At 47.7% G+C, this 16,940-nt stretch overlaps 1 protein-coding gene across 1 annotated transcript in view; it reads right to left on the bottom strand.

Moving 5' to 3' along the window:
* UBQLN1 (ubiquilin 1) overlaps positions 1-16,940 on the bottom strand; it is a 124,556-nt gene that overhangs the window by 84,148 nt on the left and 23,468 nt on the right. The window contains exons 2-3 of the mRNA XM_082248183.1: positions 15,108-15,259; positions 14,882-15,018 (exon numbers count right to left, since the gene is read on the bottom strand). Coding sequence (XP_082104309.1) covers positions 14,882-15,018; positions 15,108-15,259 — 289 coding nt within the window. The remainder of the gene's footprint in view (positions 1-14,881; positions 15,019-15,107; positions 15,260-16,940) is intronic.

The following is a 16,940-nucleotide window of genomic DNA, read 5'->3' as shown; positions in this document are numbered from 1 at the left end:
AAAAAAATAACATTGTTGCATTAGTGTGGACACCCTTAAAACTAACACTTTGTTGAAGCGCCTTATGATTTTATTACAGCACTCAGTCTTTTTGGGTAAGAATCTATCAGCATGGCACATCTTGATGTGGCAATATTTGCCCACTCTTCTTTGCAAAAAACACTACAAATCTGTCAGATTGCAAGGGCATCTCCTGTGCACAGCCCTCTTCAGATCACCCCACAGATTTTCAAATTGGATTCAGGTCTAGGCTCTGGCTGGGCCATTCCAAAAAAATGGATTTTTGTAAGATCTTACCGTAAAATCCTTTTCTCTTAAGCTCATTGACAGACGTAGTCTTCTTGATTCTCAAGAGCTGGGTTATGTTGTCTCCGCAGGAGTAGGACTAGGCAGAAAGACAAAACGTTCTGGCTCCACCTTAGGGGCAGTCCCTGAGGGTATATCCTCCCTCTCTCTGCTACAGGGAATCAGTTCTGTTCTAAAGCAGTAACAGAGAATTTAACCCAACCCAACTCAATGATAGAGGGGCGGGTACTACGTCTGTCAATGAGCTTAAGAGAAAAGGATTTTACGGTAAGATCTTACAAAAATCCATTTTTCTCTATCGCTCATTGACAGACGTAGTCTTCTTGATTCTCAAGAGCTGGGACATCCAGAAGCAGTGCCACAAATGAGGGGTGGGATTGACAGAAATCAAAATCCAATCTAGAAGGCCCAACCGGAGCCAACCAGAAGTATCAAAGGACTCATCGAGTAAACAGATGAGACCTACCCCACAAATCCTCGAGGTAGACCAACAGTCTCCTCAAACAGTGGCCTGCAGGAACCTTGTGGCCAGAAGAGGCATCTGACGATGCCATCACATGAACCTTATACAATATTGTAAAGGTATGAACCGACGACTAAACAGTCGCCTTGAAAACCTGAACCACTGACGCCTGATGGCGGAAGGTCCAGGAAACTCTAAGCGCCCGAGTAGAATGCGCCTTAAAAGGGAACGGGGGATCCCGACCCTTAGATAAAATAAGCCTATACCACCGTCTGTCTGATCCATCTAAAGATGGTCGCAGCAGAACAGGCAACCCCTTCTTAGGGCCATCCGTGATCACAAACAGTGAATCCGTCTTACAAATTGAATCCGTAGTATTCAAATATATCCTGATCGCCCGAACTACATCCAAGGAATGCAACGCAATTCTCGAGGATGATTGGGCTAAGGACACAGGAAGGACAATACACTGTCCTCATTCAATGAAACTTTGAAACCACCTTAGGAAGGAAGGATGGATTCGGATGAAGAACAACCTTATCCCTATGAACCACCAGATCTGGGGAACAACAGGATAATGCAGCCAGTTCTGACACCCTGCGTGCAGAAGTGATAGCCACCAAGAAGACCACCTTCTGGGATAAAGTAAGCAAGGGAATCTCCCTGATATTTTCAAAGGGAGGTGTCTGAAGAACCGACAGCACCAAATTAAGATCCCAGGATGGTAACGGCGCGTGCACTGGCAGAGCCAGGTGTCGCACCCCCTGGATGAAATTCCGCACCAAGGAATGAGTAGACAAAGGCTTCTGAAAGAAGATAGCAAATGCTGAAACCAGACCCTTGATAACACTCAAGGCCAGCTTCTGCTCAACTCCCTGTTGCAGAAAGGCCAATATTCGGACTACCGAATAAAGATGTAGATGGAACCCAAGGGATTCACACCGCACAATATAAGACTTCCATGTACGATGATAATCTTTCTGGAAGTCGCTTTCCTTGTTTTAACTAGAGTAGGAATAACTGAAGCTGACAATCCCTTGTCCTTCAGCACCTGGGTCTCAATAACCAGGCCGTTTAAAACCAGCGATCGTAAAGCAGGATGGAAGATCGGTCCCCGAGACAGTAGATCCTCCCTGAGAGGAAGTCTCCACGGGACGTCCGCCACCAGTCTGACCAAGTCGGCGTATCAAGCTCGACGAGGCCAGTCCGGAGCTGCCAGGATTACTGGAATTCCTTCCTCCTCTATCCTGCGAAGAAGTCTTAGCAGTAACCCAAGAGGAGGGAAGGCATACATTAGCTGGTATTGCCCCCACGGGGTGACCAGTGCGTCTGCGGTCTCTGCTAGAGGATCGCGGGAGCGAGCCACGAATCTCTGAACTTTTCTGTTGAATCGTGATGCCAACAGATCCACATCCGGGGTGCCCCAACGTAGGCACAACTGGTGGAAAACTTCTGGATGGAGGGACCATTCCCCCTGATCCGGAGTCTGATGGCTGAGATAATCTGCCTGCCAATTTTCCACCCCCGGAATGAACACCGCAGAGATAGCTGGAACAAATCGTTCCGCCCAGCGAAGAATGCAAGCCACTTCTTTGGCCGCTCGGACACTCTTGGTGCCCCCCTGGTGATTGACATAAGCCACGGCCGTGGCGTTGTCCAACTGGATCCGAACCGGGCTGCCCTGGAGCTGCTTGGTCCAGTGAATCAGACAAAGTCTGATCGCTCTCAGTTCCAATACATTTATCGGCAACCTGGATTCTTCCGGGGACCAAAGTCCCTGGACAGATAACTGACCGAGAATTCCTCCCCATCCGGATAGACTGGCATCCGTGGTCACTATCGTCCAATATATTGTCAGAAATGACTTTCCCTGGCTGAGCATCGGAGACCGAAGCCACCAGACCAGAGACTTTCTGGTCTGTTTGCTCAATCGGATCTGATTGTCCAGGGATTCCGGATTCCGATTCCATCTGAGAAGAATCTCTTGCTGAAGAATTCGGGTATGGGACTGGGCAAATGGGACTGCTAAGAAGGAAGCCACCATTAACCCCAGAACCCTCATGCAAGTCCGAAGGGAAGACCAGCTGTTGGATAGTAACAACTGGACTGCTGATTGAATCTTTCGGAGTTTCCCTACCGGAAGAAAAACTCTTGTCCTGACTGTGTCTAGAATTAGACCCAGATATTCGAGCCTCTGGGTGGGAACCAGAAATGACTTTTGCTGGTTCACCAGCCACCCGAATTCCTGTAAAGAAATCATAGTAATTTCTATGTTTTGTAGCAAGGTCTGAGGAGACTCTGCATGAAGCAGAAGATCGTCTAGGTAACCAAGAATCGATATGCCTCTTTGGCGCAGTAGTGCCAACATTGGGGCCAACACCTTCGTGAAGACCCGAGGAGCCGTGGCGAGACCGAAAGGTAACGCCACAAACTGATAGTGGTTCTCTTCTACGGAAAAGCGTAGAAACGGCTGATGTCCTGCGAAAATGGGAATGTGAAGATATGCGTCCTAGATGTCTATGGACGCTAGGACATCCCCTGGATGCAGGAAGGCTGCTACTGTGCGAATGGACTCCATTCTGAATCTTCTTATGTTGACAAAAGAATTGAGTGCCCTTAAGTCCAGAATTGGACGCACTTTGCCCTCTTTCCTGGGTATAGTAAATAGGTTTGAATAAAAAAAACCCTGAAAACGATCTGTCCAAGAAACGTGGACTACCACTCCTTGTTGTAGTAAATCCGTGACTGCTCTCCGCAGATCTTCTAAACGATCCGGGGATAGTCGAATATTGGAAGGGAAGAATCGCGCCGGTGGGAGAGATCGAAACTCGATCTTGTACCCTGACCTTATGACTTCGCAAACCCACTTGTCCGGGATTCTGGAAAGCCATGGATCCGGGAACCGGCGAAGACGTCCCCCCACCCCAGTTATGGGTGGGGGCGCACCTTCAGGCTTTGGACGATTTATCTTCAGGTCTGGAGGGGGCGGGCTTTTGCTTGCCCGACCAACGTCCCCTGAAGCCTCCTGAAGGAGCTTTGGAGGACTTAATTTTTTCACCCGCGGGACGAAAAAACCTCTTGTGAGCAGAAAAAGAAGGCCCTCGTTTTTGACGAGTTCCTTTACCTTTAACATTTTGTGGTAAAAAGGTGCTCTTTCCACCCGTGAGATCCTTAATGATCTCATCTAAGTTGGCTCCAAATAGACGCTCTCCTAAAAAGGGGATATTAGCCAATGCTTTTTTGGAACCTTGGTCGGCTAACCAACCTTTTAGCCACAGTGTACGCCTGAGAACCACCGCTGAGACAGATGCTCGCGCCAATAATGGAGTGGCGTCTAACGCCGCATCACACACAAACTGTAACCCCTGTATCATTTGTTCCAACAAATCTGATACCGCCTGAGGGACCTCTTCTAAGTCCCGGCGTAACCACTTGGTCCATTCAGTTACAGCCTGCGAAACCAGACCAATAGCAATTATTGGTCTGAAAGCTGATCCAATCAAGGTAAACATGGTGCGAGACATAGCTTCTATCTTGCGATCCACTGGATCTTTAAAAGACGGAGCGTCTTCTAGAGGAATAACCGTGGCTTTATTCAATCTAGCAATTGGTGAATCCACCACAGGTGGTTCTGTCCATTTCTTAATGAGGGTTTCCTCAAACGGATAACGCCTGTTAATGCGTTTAGAAATAGTAGAAGTGCGTTTTGGCAGACTCCATTCTTCTTTGATTGGATTGCCAAAACATTTGGGCAATGGAAAAACCTTCGCCACTTTGATGCGTTTTTTAGTCCCAAAAGGGATTTCAGTTTCAGCTATTTCTGACGGAATACCCTGTAATCTTAAGGTTTCTTGAACAGATACAATGAGTGCGTTTACCAACGCTTCCTCTTTGGCTATGGCTGATGCCGAAACATCCTCCTCACTGTCTGAAGAGACAGTACACGAGACACCAATACCAGATGAAGTACCTGCAACTGCAGAAATAGGCTCAGAGTCTGAATCCGAGGTTTCAGATAATACGGGGTTAGGCGGGGGTCGCTTACTTGCGCCCTGTCCCTGACAAGCCACTTCCACCCGGGACACAAAAGTTTCCATAATAGCTGACAATGATTCAATCGTCAGTGGGGTGCTGGAGGATCCTGCAGACCCCTCGAGGGGATCCGGAGGAGATACATGAGTGGCAGGGTCCATGTTAATTCAGGACACCTTTGCCAGAAAACACAAAAAAACTTTTTTTTTTTTTTTTTTTTTTTTATGTGTCTCCCCCTAGCGCAATAGCGCCCCTCAGAGTACCTGCTTCTCGATCCCCACAGAGAGAGAGAGGGACCCCCAAGGCTCACCAACCGATGCAGTGAAGTTTCCCACCAACTGCAGTCAGCGTCTGTCTTTTACAGACTGGAAGGAGCTGTTGCTTTTTCCCGGGTAGAAGGACGTGGCTCCGCCCCCTGTGTACGCCTTCCGGCGTTCCCAGCTCTCCACGAGGTAGCTGGGCTCATGAAACATGGCCGCCCCCATACAGGAGACATTAGACTCTAAAAACATGGCGGCCGGTGTGACCTGAGGACATACATGCACCTGGTCTACGGAAAAATGGCGGCGGACCGCCGAAATCGTTTTTCCCAGCACATCCACCTGCATCTCTGCTGAGTGGCGATTTATTGATCTACAGGAGATACACTACAAATAAGGTAGGATTATACCTCCTATGTCTGCTGTAATGCTACAGTCTGCTGGGTAGAGTGTTAGCTCTCAAACCAAGTCCACTTCCCACAAACACATACTGTATTTACAAGGGGGACTTTTTAGTGTCAGATATATACTGACCATGTATGGAGGGGCCCATAATTCATACTGCCTCATAACGAGGAAAGAAGAAAGGGAACGTTTACTCACCATACCAACCGACAGGCACCCTCTCTTCACAATACCCTCTCCACCGGGGTGGGGGGTTGTGGACCACTCCGGACGCCTCGACTCTCTGGTTCCTGGCGTCCAAGCGAGCTTTTAACTCGCAAGGTCAGTCCCTCCACTGGGACTCCGTCACGGCCGACCCAGCGCGGAGCTCTGGTCTGCACGCGCTCGTAGGCAGAAACCGGGGTGACCACTGGATCTCAACATCCAGCCCGTCGCCCGGCCCCGCATACTTACTTGAATGTGTCGCGGCCGACCAAGCGCAATGCAATGGTCTGCGCGCGCTCGTAGGCCGGCTGGGGTGACCACAAGTGTCGCCCAGTCCGGCGTTGCTTGAAGATCTCACAGGAAAAAAACACTGGAGAAAAACTACCTAAAAAATGTTTTTTCCAAAGAAAAAAATCTTGCCAGGACCAAAAGATCCCAGCAAGGAACTTAGGTCCTTACTCCTGACTAGACAGAAAAAAACTGATTCCCTGTAGCAGAGAGAGGGAGGATATACCCTCAGGGACTGCCCCTAAGGTGGAGCCAGAACGTTTTGTCTTTCTGCCTAGTCCTACTCCTGCGGAGACAACATAACCCAGCTCTTGAGAATCAAGAAGACTACGTCTGTCAATGAGCGATAGAGAAATGTAATTTTCTTCTGGTAAAGCCATTTCTTTGTTGATTTGAATATATGCTTTGGGTCTTTGTCATGCTGAAAGATGAAGTTCCTCTTCATGTTCAGCTTTCAAGCAGAAGCTTGAAGGTTTTGTGCCAATATTGACTGGTATTTGGAACTGTTCATAATTCCCTTCCCCTTGACTAAGGCCCCTGTTCCAGCTGAAGAAAAACAGCCCCACAGCATAATGCTGTCACCACCATGTATTTCCGTCAAACATATCTTTTGGAATTATGGTCAAAAAGTTCCACCTTGGTTTCATCAGACCATAACATTTTTTCCACATGCTTTTGGGAGACTTCAGAGGAGTTTTTGCAAAATATAGCCGGCCTTGGATGTTTTTCTTCGTAAGAAAAATGGATTTTTGTAAGATCTTACCGTAAAATCCTTTTCTCTTAAGCTCATTGACAGACGTAGTCTTCTTGATTCTCAAGAGCTGGGTTATGTTGTCTCCGCAGGAGTAGGACTAGGCAGAAAGACAAAACGTTCTGGCTCCACCCTAGGGGCAGTCCCTGAGGGTATATCCTCCCTCTCTCTGCTACAGGGAATCAGTTCTGTTTTAAAGCAGTACAGAGAATTTAACCCAACCCAACTCAATGATAGAGGGGCGGGTACTACGTCTGTCAATGAGCTTAAGAGAAAAGGATTTTACGGTAAGATCTTACAAAAATCCATTTTTCTCTATCGCTCATTGACAGACGTAGTCTTCTTGATTCTCAAGAGCTGGGACATCCAGAAGCAGTGCCACAAAATGAGGGGTGGGATTGACAGAATCAAAATCCAATCTAGAAGGCCCAACCGGAGCCAACCAGAAGTATCAAAGGACTCATCGAGTAAACAGATGAGACCTACCCCACAAATCCTCGAGGTAGACCAACAGTCTCCTCAAACAGTGGCCTGCAGGAACCTTGCAGCCAGAAGAGGCATCTGACGATGCCATCACATAAACCTTATACAATATTGTAAAGGTATGAACCGACTACTAAACAGTCGCCTTGAAAACCTGAACCACTGACGCCTGATGGCGGAAGGTCCAGGAAACTCTAAGCGCCCGAGTAGAATGCGCCTTAACAGGGAACGGGGGATCCCGACCCTTAGATAAAATAAGCCTATACCACCGTCTGTCTGATCCATCTAAAGATGGTCGCAGCAGAACAGGCAACCCCTTCTTAGGGCCATCCGTGATCACAAACAGTGAATCCGTCTTACAAATTGAATCCGTAGTATTCAAGTTTATCCTGATCGCCCGAACTACATCCAAGGAATGCCATGCAAATTCTCGAGGATGATTGGGCTAAGGACATAGGAAGGACAATACACTGTCCTTAATCAATGAAACTTTGAAACCACCTTAGAAGGAAGGATGGATTCGGATGAAGAACAACCTTATCCCTATGAACCACCAGATCTGGGGAACAACAGGATAATGCAGCCAGTTCTGACACCCTGCGTGCAGAAGTGATAGCCACCAAGAAGACCACCTTCTGGGATAAAGTAAGCAAGGGAATCTCCCTGATATTTTCAAAGGGAGGTGTCTGAAGAACCGACAGCACCAAATTAAGATCCCAGGATGGTAACGGCGCGTGCACTGGCAGAGCCAGGTGTCGCACCCCCTGGATGAAATTCCGCACCAAGGAATGAGTAGACAAAGCTTCTGAAAGAAGATAGCAAATGCTGAAACCAGACCCTTGATAACACTCAAGGCCAGCTTCTGCTCAACTCCCTGTTGCAGAAAGCCAATATTCGGACTACCGAATAAAGATGTAGATGGAACCCAAGGGATTCACATCACACAATATAAGACTTCCATGTACGATGATAATCTTTCTGGAAGTCGCTTTCCTTGTTTTAACTAGAGTAGGAATAACTGAAGCTGACAATCCCTTGTCCTTCAGCACCTGGGTCTCAATAACCAGGCCGTTAAAAACCAGCGATCGTAAAGCAGGATGGAAGATCGGTCCCTGAGACAGTAGATCCTCCCTGAGAGGAAGTCTCCACGGGACGTCCGCCATCAGTCTGACCAAGTCGGCGTAACAAGCTCGACGAGGCCAATCCGGAGCTGCCAGGATTACTGGAATTCCTTCCTCCTCTATCCTGCGAAGAAGTCTTGGCAGTAACCCAAGAGGAGGGAAGGCATACATTAGCTGGTATTGCCCCCACGGGGCGATCAGTGCGTCTGCGGTTTCTGCTAGAGGACCCCGGGCGAGCGAGCCACGAATCTCTGAACTTTCCTGTTGAATCGAGATGCCAACAGATCCATATCCGGGGTGCCCCATCGTAGGCACAACTGGTGGAAAACGTCTGGATGGAGGGACCATTCCCCCTGATCCAGAGTCTGACGGCTGAGATAATCTGCCTGCCAATTTTCCACCCCCGGAATGAACACCGCAGAGATTGCTGGAACAAATCGTTCCGCCCAGCGAAGAATGCAAGCCACTTCTTTGGCCGCTCGGACACTCTTCGTGCCCCCCTGGTGATTGACATAAGCCACGGCCGTGGCGTTGTCCGACTGGATCCGAACCGGGCTGCCCTGGAGCTGCTCGGTCCAGTGAATCAGACAAAGTCTGATCGCTCTCAGTTCCAATACATTTATCGGTAACCTGGATTCTTCCGGGGACCAAAGTCCCTGGACAGATAACTGACCGAGAATTCCTCCCCATCCGGATAGACTGGCATCCGTGGTCACTGTCGTCCAATATATTGGCAGAAATGACTTTCCCTGGCTGAGCATCGGAGACCGAAGCCACCGGACCAGAGACTCTCTGGTCTGTTTGCTCAATCGGATCTGATTGTCCAGGGATTCCGGATTCCGATTCCATCTGAGAGGAATCTCTTGCTGAAGAATTCGGGTATGGGACTGGGCAAATGGGACTGCTTCGAAGGAAGCCACCATCAACCCCAGACCCCTCATGCAAGTCCGAAGGGAAGACCAGCTGTTGGTGGACTGCTGATTGAATCTTTCGGAGTTTCCCTACCGGAAGAAAAACTCTTGTCCTGACTGTGTCTAGAATTAGACCCAGATATTCGAGCCTCTGGGTGGGAACCAGAAATGACTTTTGCTGGTTCACCAGCCACCCGAATTCCTGTAAAGAAATCATAGTAATTTCTACGTCTTGTAGCAAGGTCTGAGGAGACTCTGCATGAAGCAGAAGATCGTCTAGGTAACCTAGCATCGATATGCCTCTTTGGCGCAGAAGTGCCAACATTGGGGCCAACACCTTCGTGAAGACCCGCTGAGCCGTGGCGAGACCGAAAGGTAACGCCACAAACTGATAGTGGTTCTCTTCTACGGAAAAACGTAGAAACCGCTGATGTCCTGCGAAAATGGGAATGTGAAGATATGCGTCCTAGATGTCTATGGACGCTAGGACATCCCCTGGATGCAGAAAGGCTGCTACTGTGCGAATGGACTCCATTCTGAATCTTCTTATGAAGACAAAAGAATTGAGTGCCCTTAAGTCCAGAATTGGACGCACTTAGCCCTCTTATTGTAAATAGGTTTGAATAAAACCCTTGAAACCGTTCTGTCCAAGGAACATGGACTACCACTCCTTGTTGTAGTAAATCTGTGACTGCTCTCCGCAGATCTTCTAAACGATCTGAGGATAGTCGGATATTGGAAGGGAAGAATCGCGCCGGTGGGAGAGATCGAAACTCGATCTTGTACCCTGACCTTATGACTTCGCAGACCCATTTGTCCGGGATTCTGGAAAGCCATGGATCCGGGACCCGGCGAAGACGTCCCCCCACCCCAGTTATGGGTGGGGGCGCACCTTCAGGCTTTGGACGGTTTATCTTCAGGTCTGGAGGAGGCGGGCTTTTGCTTGCCCGACCAGCGACCCCTGACGCCTCCTGCAGGAGCTTTGGAGGACTTAGTTTTTTCACCCGCGGGACGAAAAAACCTCTTGTGAGCAGAAAAAGAAGGCCCTCGTCTTTGACGAGTTCCTCTACCTTTAAAATTTTGCGGTAAAAAGGTGCTCTTTCCACCCGTGAGATCCTTAATGATCTCATCTAAGTTGGCTCCAAATAGACGCTCTCCTAAAAAGGGGATATTAGCCAATGCTTTTTTGGAACCTTGGTCGGCTAACCAACCTTTTAGCCACAGTGTACGCCTGAGAACCACTGCTGAGACTGATGCTCGCGCCAATAATGGAGTGGCGTCTAACGCCGCATCACACACAAACTGTAACCCCTGTATCATTTGTTCCAACAAATCTGATACCGCCTGAGGGACCTCTTCTAAGTCCCGGCGTAACCACTAGGTCCATTCAGTTACAGCCTGCGAAAACAGACCAATAGCTATTATAGGTCTGAAAGCTGATCCAATCAAGGCAAACATGGTGCGAGACATAGCTTCTATCTTGCGATCCACTGGATCTTTAAAAGACGGAGCGTCTTCTAAAGGAATAACCGTGGCTTTATTCAATCTAGCAATTGGTGAATCCACCACAGGTGGTCTGTCCATTTCTTAATGAGGGTTTCCTCAAACGGATAACGCCTGTTAATGCGTTTAGAAATAGTAGAAATGCGTTTTGGCAGACTCCATTCTTCTTTGATTGGATTGCCAAAACATTTGGGCAATGGAAAAACCTTCGCCACTAGATGCGTTTTTAGACCCAAAAGGGATCTCAGTTTCAGCTATTTCTGACGGAATACCCTGTAATCTTAAGGTCTCTTGAACAGATACAATGAGTGCGTTTACCAACGCTTCCTCTTTGGCTATGGCTGATGCCGAAACATCCTCCTCACTGTCTGAAAAGACAGTACACGAGACACCAATACCAGATGAAGTACCTGCAACTGCAGAAATAGGCTCAGAGTCTGAATCCGAGGTTTCAGATAATAAGGGGTTAGGCGGGGGTCGCTTACTTGCGCCCTGTCCCTGACAAGCCACTTCCACCCGGGACACAAGCTTCCATAATAGCGGACAATGATTTAATCGTCAGTGGGGTGCTGGAGGATCCTGCAGACCCCTCGAGGGGATCCGGAGGAGATACATGAGTGGCAGGGTCCATGATAATTCAGGACACCTTTGCCAGAAAACACAAAAAAAAAACTTTTTTTTTTTTAAATAAAAAATACCTTTTTTTTTTTTTTAAATTTTTTTTTTTTTTTTTATGTGTCTCCCCCTAGCGCAATAGCGCCCCTCAGAGCCGACAGGCACCCTCTCTTCACAATACCCTCTCCACCGGGGTGGGGGTTTGTGGACGCCTCGACTCTCTGGTACCTGGCGTCCAAGCGAGACTTTTAACTCGCAAAGTCAGTCCCTTCACTGGGTCTCCGTCGCGGCCGACTCATCGCGGAGCTCTGGTCTGCACGCGCTCGTAGGCAGAAACCGGGGTGACCACTGGATCTCAACATCCAGCCCGTCGCCCGGCCCCGCATACTTACTTGAATATGTCGCGGCCGACCAAGCGCAATGCCATGGTCTGCGCGCGCTCGTAGGCCGGCTGGGGTGACCACAAGTGTCGCCCAGTCCGGCATTTTTGCTTGAAGATCTCACAGGAAAAAAACACTGGAGAAAACTACCTAAAAAATGTCTTTTTCTTAAAGAAAAAAAAGTCTTGCCAGGACCAAAAGATCCCAGCAAGGAACTTAGGTCCTTACTCCTGACTAGACAGAAAAAAACTGATTCCCTGTAGCAGAGAGAGGGAGGATATACCCTCAGGGACTGCCCCTAGGGTGGAGCCAGAACGTTTTGTCTTTCTGCCTAGTCCTACTCCTGCGGAGACAACATAACCCAGCTCTTGAGAATCAAGAAGACTACGTCTGTCAATGAGCGATAGAGAAAAGGCTTTTGTCTTGCCGCTCTACCCCATAGCCCAGGTATATGAACAATACGGGAGATTGTTGTCAAATGTACAACACAGCCATTACTTGCCAGATATTTCTGCAGCTCCTTTGATGTTGCTATAGGCCTCTTGGCAGCCTCCCTAACAAGTTTTCTTCTCGTCTTTTCATCGTTTTTGTAGGCGTGTCAAGTTCTTTGTAATGTTACTGTTGTGCCATGTTTTCTCCACTTGATGATTTTACTGTTGTGCCATGTTTTCTCCACTTGATGATGACTGTCTTCACTGTGATCCATGGCAAATCTAATACCGTGGAGATTCTTTTGTACCCTTTTCCTGTCTAATACCTTTTAACAATGAGATCCCTCTGATGCTTTGGAAGCTCTCTGCAGACCATGGCTTTTGCTGCAGGAGGCGACTAAGAAAATGCCAGGAAAGACCTACTAGAACAGCTGAACTTTATTTGGGGTTAATCAGAGGCACTTTAAATTATGGCAGGTGTGTACTGACCCCAATTTAACATGGGTTTAAATGCAAATGCTTAATTCTGAACACTGGTACGTCCCCAGTTATAAGAGGGTGTGCACACATATGCAACCACAAATTGGATTGCATATGTGTGCACACCCTCTTATAACTGGGGATGTACCAGTGTTCACAATTAAGCAATCGCATTTAAACCCATGTTAAATATACTACTGCAAACAGGTTATAATCTATCTGTTCAATCACATTTTAAAAACATGCCAGATTATCATGCCAGAAATTCATAGCTATGCTATGTACTCTGCACACAATTATTCTCTATGTTGTGGAGATACAGTGATACAGAGCGGGAGGGATTCAGAAGTGTAACAAAATAGAACCACACAAGGAGCAAACCATTCCATGAGACGTCAGTCCAGAAAAATGCCTGTGTTGTCAGTCCAGAGAGGGAATTAAGACCCAAGTGAATTTCTGGAACATCAACAGGTATTTTATGGCTGGGTTTTGCTTTAATTCTAAAGTCCCAGGCTGGGAACAAACGTGCAGTAATAAAATGGAAGAAAAAAAAAAAATGGAAGAAAAAAAAAAAAAAAAAAAAGAAGAAGAAGAAGAAGAAGAAGTCACAACCCCCGAGTTCTGGAATTGTTTTATATCTGTAGCTCAGAAAATATTAAAGAGGTTGTAAACCCATGAACCTTTTTTTTTTTTTTTCTTTTGCTGCAATCTGAAAGAGAAACCCATAATGAGCTAGTATGCCACGCATACTAGCTCATTATGAAATACTTACCTAAGAACGAGCCCCCGCCGTGCCGCCCGCTCACCTGTATGACAGGCGACATGTCCAGTCACCCATCTTCCGGGATCGCGGCATCCGGCCATCTGATTGGCCGGAGCCGCGGTGACGTCACTCCCGCGCACGTGCGCGGGAGCCGACGGTCACGGCATGGGGCTCTGAAGAAACGGCACCAGCGGCCGTTCCTTCAGAGCGCATGCGCCAGTGACGTCACTGGCTGCATGTAAGGTAAATATCTCCTAAACGGTGCATGTTTAGGAGATATTTACAGTACCTATAGGTAAACCTTAACCACTTAAGCCCCGGAAGATTTTACCCCCTTCCTGACCAGGGGGTATTTTGCGATTCGGCACTGCGTGACTTTAACGGACAATTGCGCGGTCGTGCGACGCTGTACCTAAACGAATTTGGCGTCCTTTTTTTCCCACAAACAGAGCTTTCTTTTGGCGGTATTTGATCACCTGTGCGATTTTTTGATCACTCGCTATAAACAAAAAAAGAGCGTAAATTTTGCAAAAATAGCAATATTTTTCCCTTTTTTTTATATGAAATTCCCCCAAAAATAAATGTAAAAATCAAAATTTTTTAATATTTTCGGCCAATTTGTTTTATGCTACCTATGTTTGGTAAAAAAAAAATCGCAAAAAGCGTATTTTGATTGGTTTGCGCAAAAGTTATTGCGTTTACTAACAAAGGGAAAGATTTTTGTCATTTTTGTTGTTTTTTTTTTTAACGCGTAATGGCGGCGATCTGCGATTTTTTTTGCGGTACTGCGACAATGCGGCGGACAGATCGGACCCTTGACTGACATTTTTGACACTTTTGGGGTTACCAGTGACATTTCTACAGTAATCAGTGCTATATATATGCACTGTTACTGTAAAAATACACTGGTAGTGAAGGGGTTAACTTTATTTGAGAGGGAGGGGCTGTGTGTGTCCCTAGGGGCGTGCTTCTAACTGTGATTGGCTGGGGCTTCAACTGTATGCAGAGTGATCAATGGATCTACATAGTAGATCCATGTGATCAGCTCTCATACAGAGAGGAGAATGACAGGCAGCTTGTTTACACAAGCTGCCTGACTTTCTCCCTCTCCCCCGCCGATCGCAGAGTGGCCGGCGGCGATCGGGTCCGCCGGTCACGCGCGCGGGGGGGTCCGTGACCACGCGGGAGCGGGAGCGCGCCTCCGGCGGCGCGCGCTCGCTCCCTAAACCCTCACAGGCGAGCGACGTAGACCTACGTCACTTTGCCTGTGAGGGGCTGACCGCCCACGTAGATAGTCGTGCGGCGGTCGGCAAGTGGTTAATATAGGCTTACCTATAGGTAAAAGAGTCAGAGGAGGGTTTACTTCCTCTTTAAATGATCAAGCTTATTTTGATAGCCAGGCATCTAAGACCCAGGAGAGGTCGGAAATTACAGCTCATGTATTTTCTCATGACAGGCCTCCTTGAAGATGTACTGACAACTTACCTAAACCAAAAGGAGTATTTGTGGTGGATGAGCTGGTAGATGTGCCACTGGAAGTTGTAGAAGTGGATGCTGGACTGCTGGGGCTACTGGGTTGGGTAGTGGCGGCAGCAGCAGCAGCAGCAGGAGCAGCTTGTGACCTGTATTAAATACAAAATTATTCAGCATTAGTGACATTTTTCAGTGGAACTCTGGGAAAAAAAAAATTCAAAGTAGTATAACAACGTACCTATTCTGCGTTTTAACGACAAGATGGACAGTGAGTCCATCGTGGATGCCATGCTGACTGAGTGTGTCTTGGTCCTTTAGGATCTTTCCAGCAAATATCAAGACAAGTTGGTCCGTGCTGGATTTGAAGCGTTTTGATATGTCCTCCTTGAACTGAAAAGCAAACATACTTTGTTGTTGTAACTAAGCAAAATAATAACTATATACACACCTTAATTTACTGTGCTGAATCTGTACTAAATCAGAAATTGGTCTTTTTCTGACTCCTGCTGCTGATGCGAACAGCTCGGTGTGGCTGCCGCCCTCGTTCACTTTAATGACAGGTTGTCAGCGGCCGCAGCTGTCCACACAGGCAGCAATTATTTGCAGTGATTGCTGCTGGACACACTTTTACAGGGTTTCAAACCAATCTATTTTATCTGTAGCACTGCCCCCTAGAGAGCTGCTGAAGATTACTTTGAGGATTCCCCTGGAATACCCGTAGCAACTGCAAGCAGAAATCTTAGTACTCTATAGTATTGGCTCAGTCAAAGATCAGTCCAGGGGATGTTGTTTTTGTGGTTTTATTGTAATTGGGATGGGAGAAGGGATGAGTGGGATACTCCAACTGTTAACTATTCACAATGCTGAGCACTCTGAACCTGAGAATGCGGCAAGGCTGCTGCTTCATCCTGCCACTTGAATGAAGGTAAGGTAAGTGTTTCCATTACATTTCTCTTCAGGGCACTCCCCTAGCACCCTCTCTCTCTATGGGCTGACACCCGTCCACTGACTCTACACTCCGGAGTGGTCCCCTTCCTGGGCAGACCCCTAGGCAAGTTCCTCTGTACTCACAGAATACTGTTTTTACAGATTCAGCTGTGCCCCAACTCCCGTAGTCAGCTTCTCCTGGATCTCTGGGTTCAGTCTCTTGCCCCTAGTACAGCAGGACAACTGCCTGTGACCACCACCAACTGCTGAAGAGGAGGCCGCCGCCACCCTCCTTCTGGGATCTGGCTTCCCGCCCAAAGACCTCTACCTCATGTGCCTGTGGCTTTTTATACCCTGTCCCATAATGCACCCCTATTTGTGCCAACCCCTGGGACAGTACTAAAAGCCTGTGTGCCTCCCCATTGGATTAGCGGGGGACACTCCCTGAAACCAGGTGAATCACACACTAGGCACATTGAGCAGAATGTCACCTATTAAGCTTGCTCCCTGATAAACAGAGTGCACATATGTTTTGCCTGCTGCTCTTCTGGTAAGCAGAGAGAGCCAAAAACTACACTTTTACCTAGCACCTGACAAGGAGGGTGCTACATATCTAAAAAAAACTGAATTTTTGTAAAATCTTACAGTAAAATTCCTTTCTCTTACGTCCAACGACAGTCGCCGCCCCTCATATAGTCTTCACCAATGGGTATTGACTTCCGCTCCGCAGGAGTAGCTAGGCATAAGACTTGTTAGAAACAAAAGCTTTTAGCATAGACACACCCATGGGGGCTGTCCCACTGGTCAATACCCCCCCTGCAGTAAGCCATCCCAACTCAGTTTGGTAGCATAGCAGTAAGTGTACAAGAAAAAACCCCAAAAGAGGGGCGGGGACTGTCGGAGGACTCAGAGAAAGGAATTTTACGGTAAGATTTTACAAAAATTCAGTTTTCTCTTACGTCCTCCGACAGTCACCGCCCCTCACATAGTCTTCACCAATGGGATGTCCCAAAGCAGTGTAGACATGTGGGGTGGGAGACGCAACCGTAGAAAAGGCAACGCAGCACCTACATCAGAGAAAGGAACCTTACACGCACAGTAAGAGAACCTTCTGGGCAACAGAAAAGGCTCAACAGGAGCAACA

Source organism: Pelophylax lessonae, assembly GCF_965119305.1.
Source record: "Pelophylax lessonae genome assembly, chromosome: 1".
Classification (NCBI taxonomy): Eukaryota; Metazoa; Chordata; class Amphibia; order Anura; family Ranidae; genus Pelophylax; species Pelophylax lessonae.
This window is presented reverse-complemented; position numbering and strand designations above follow the sequence as displayed.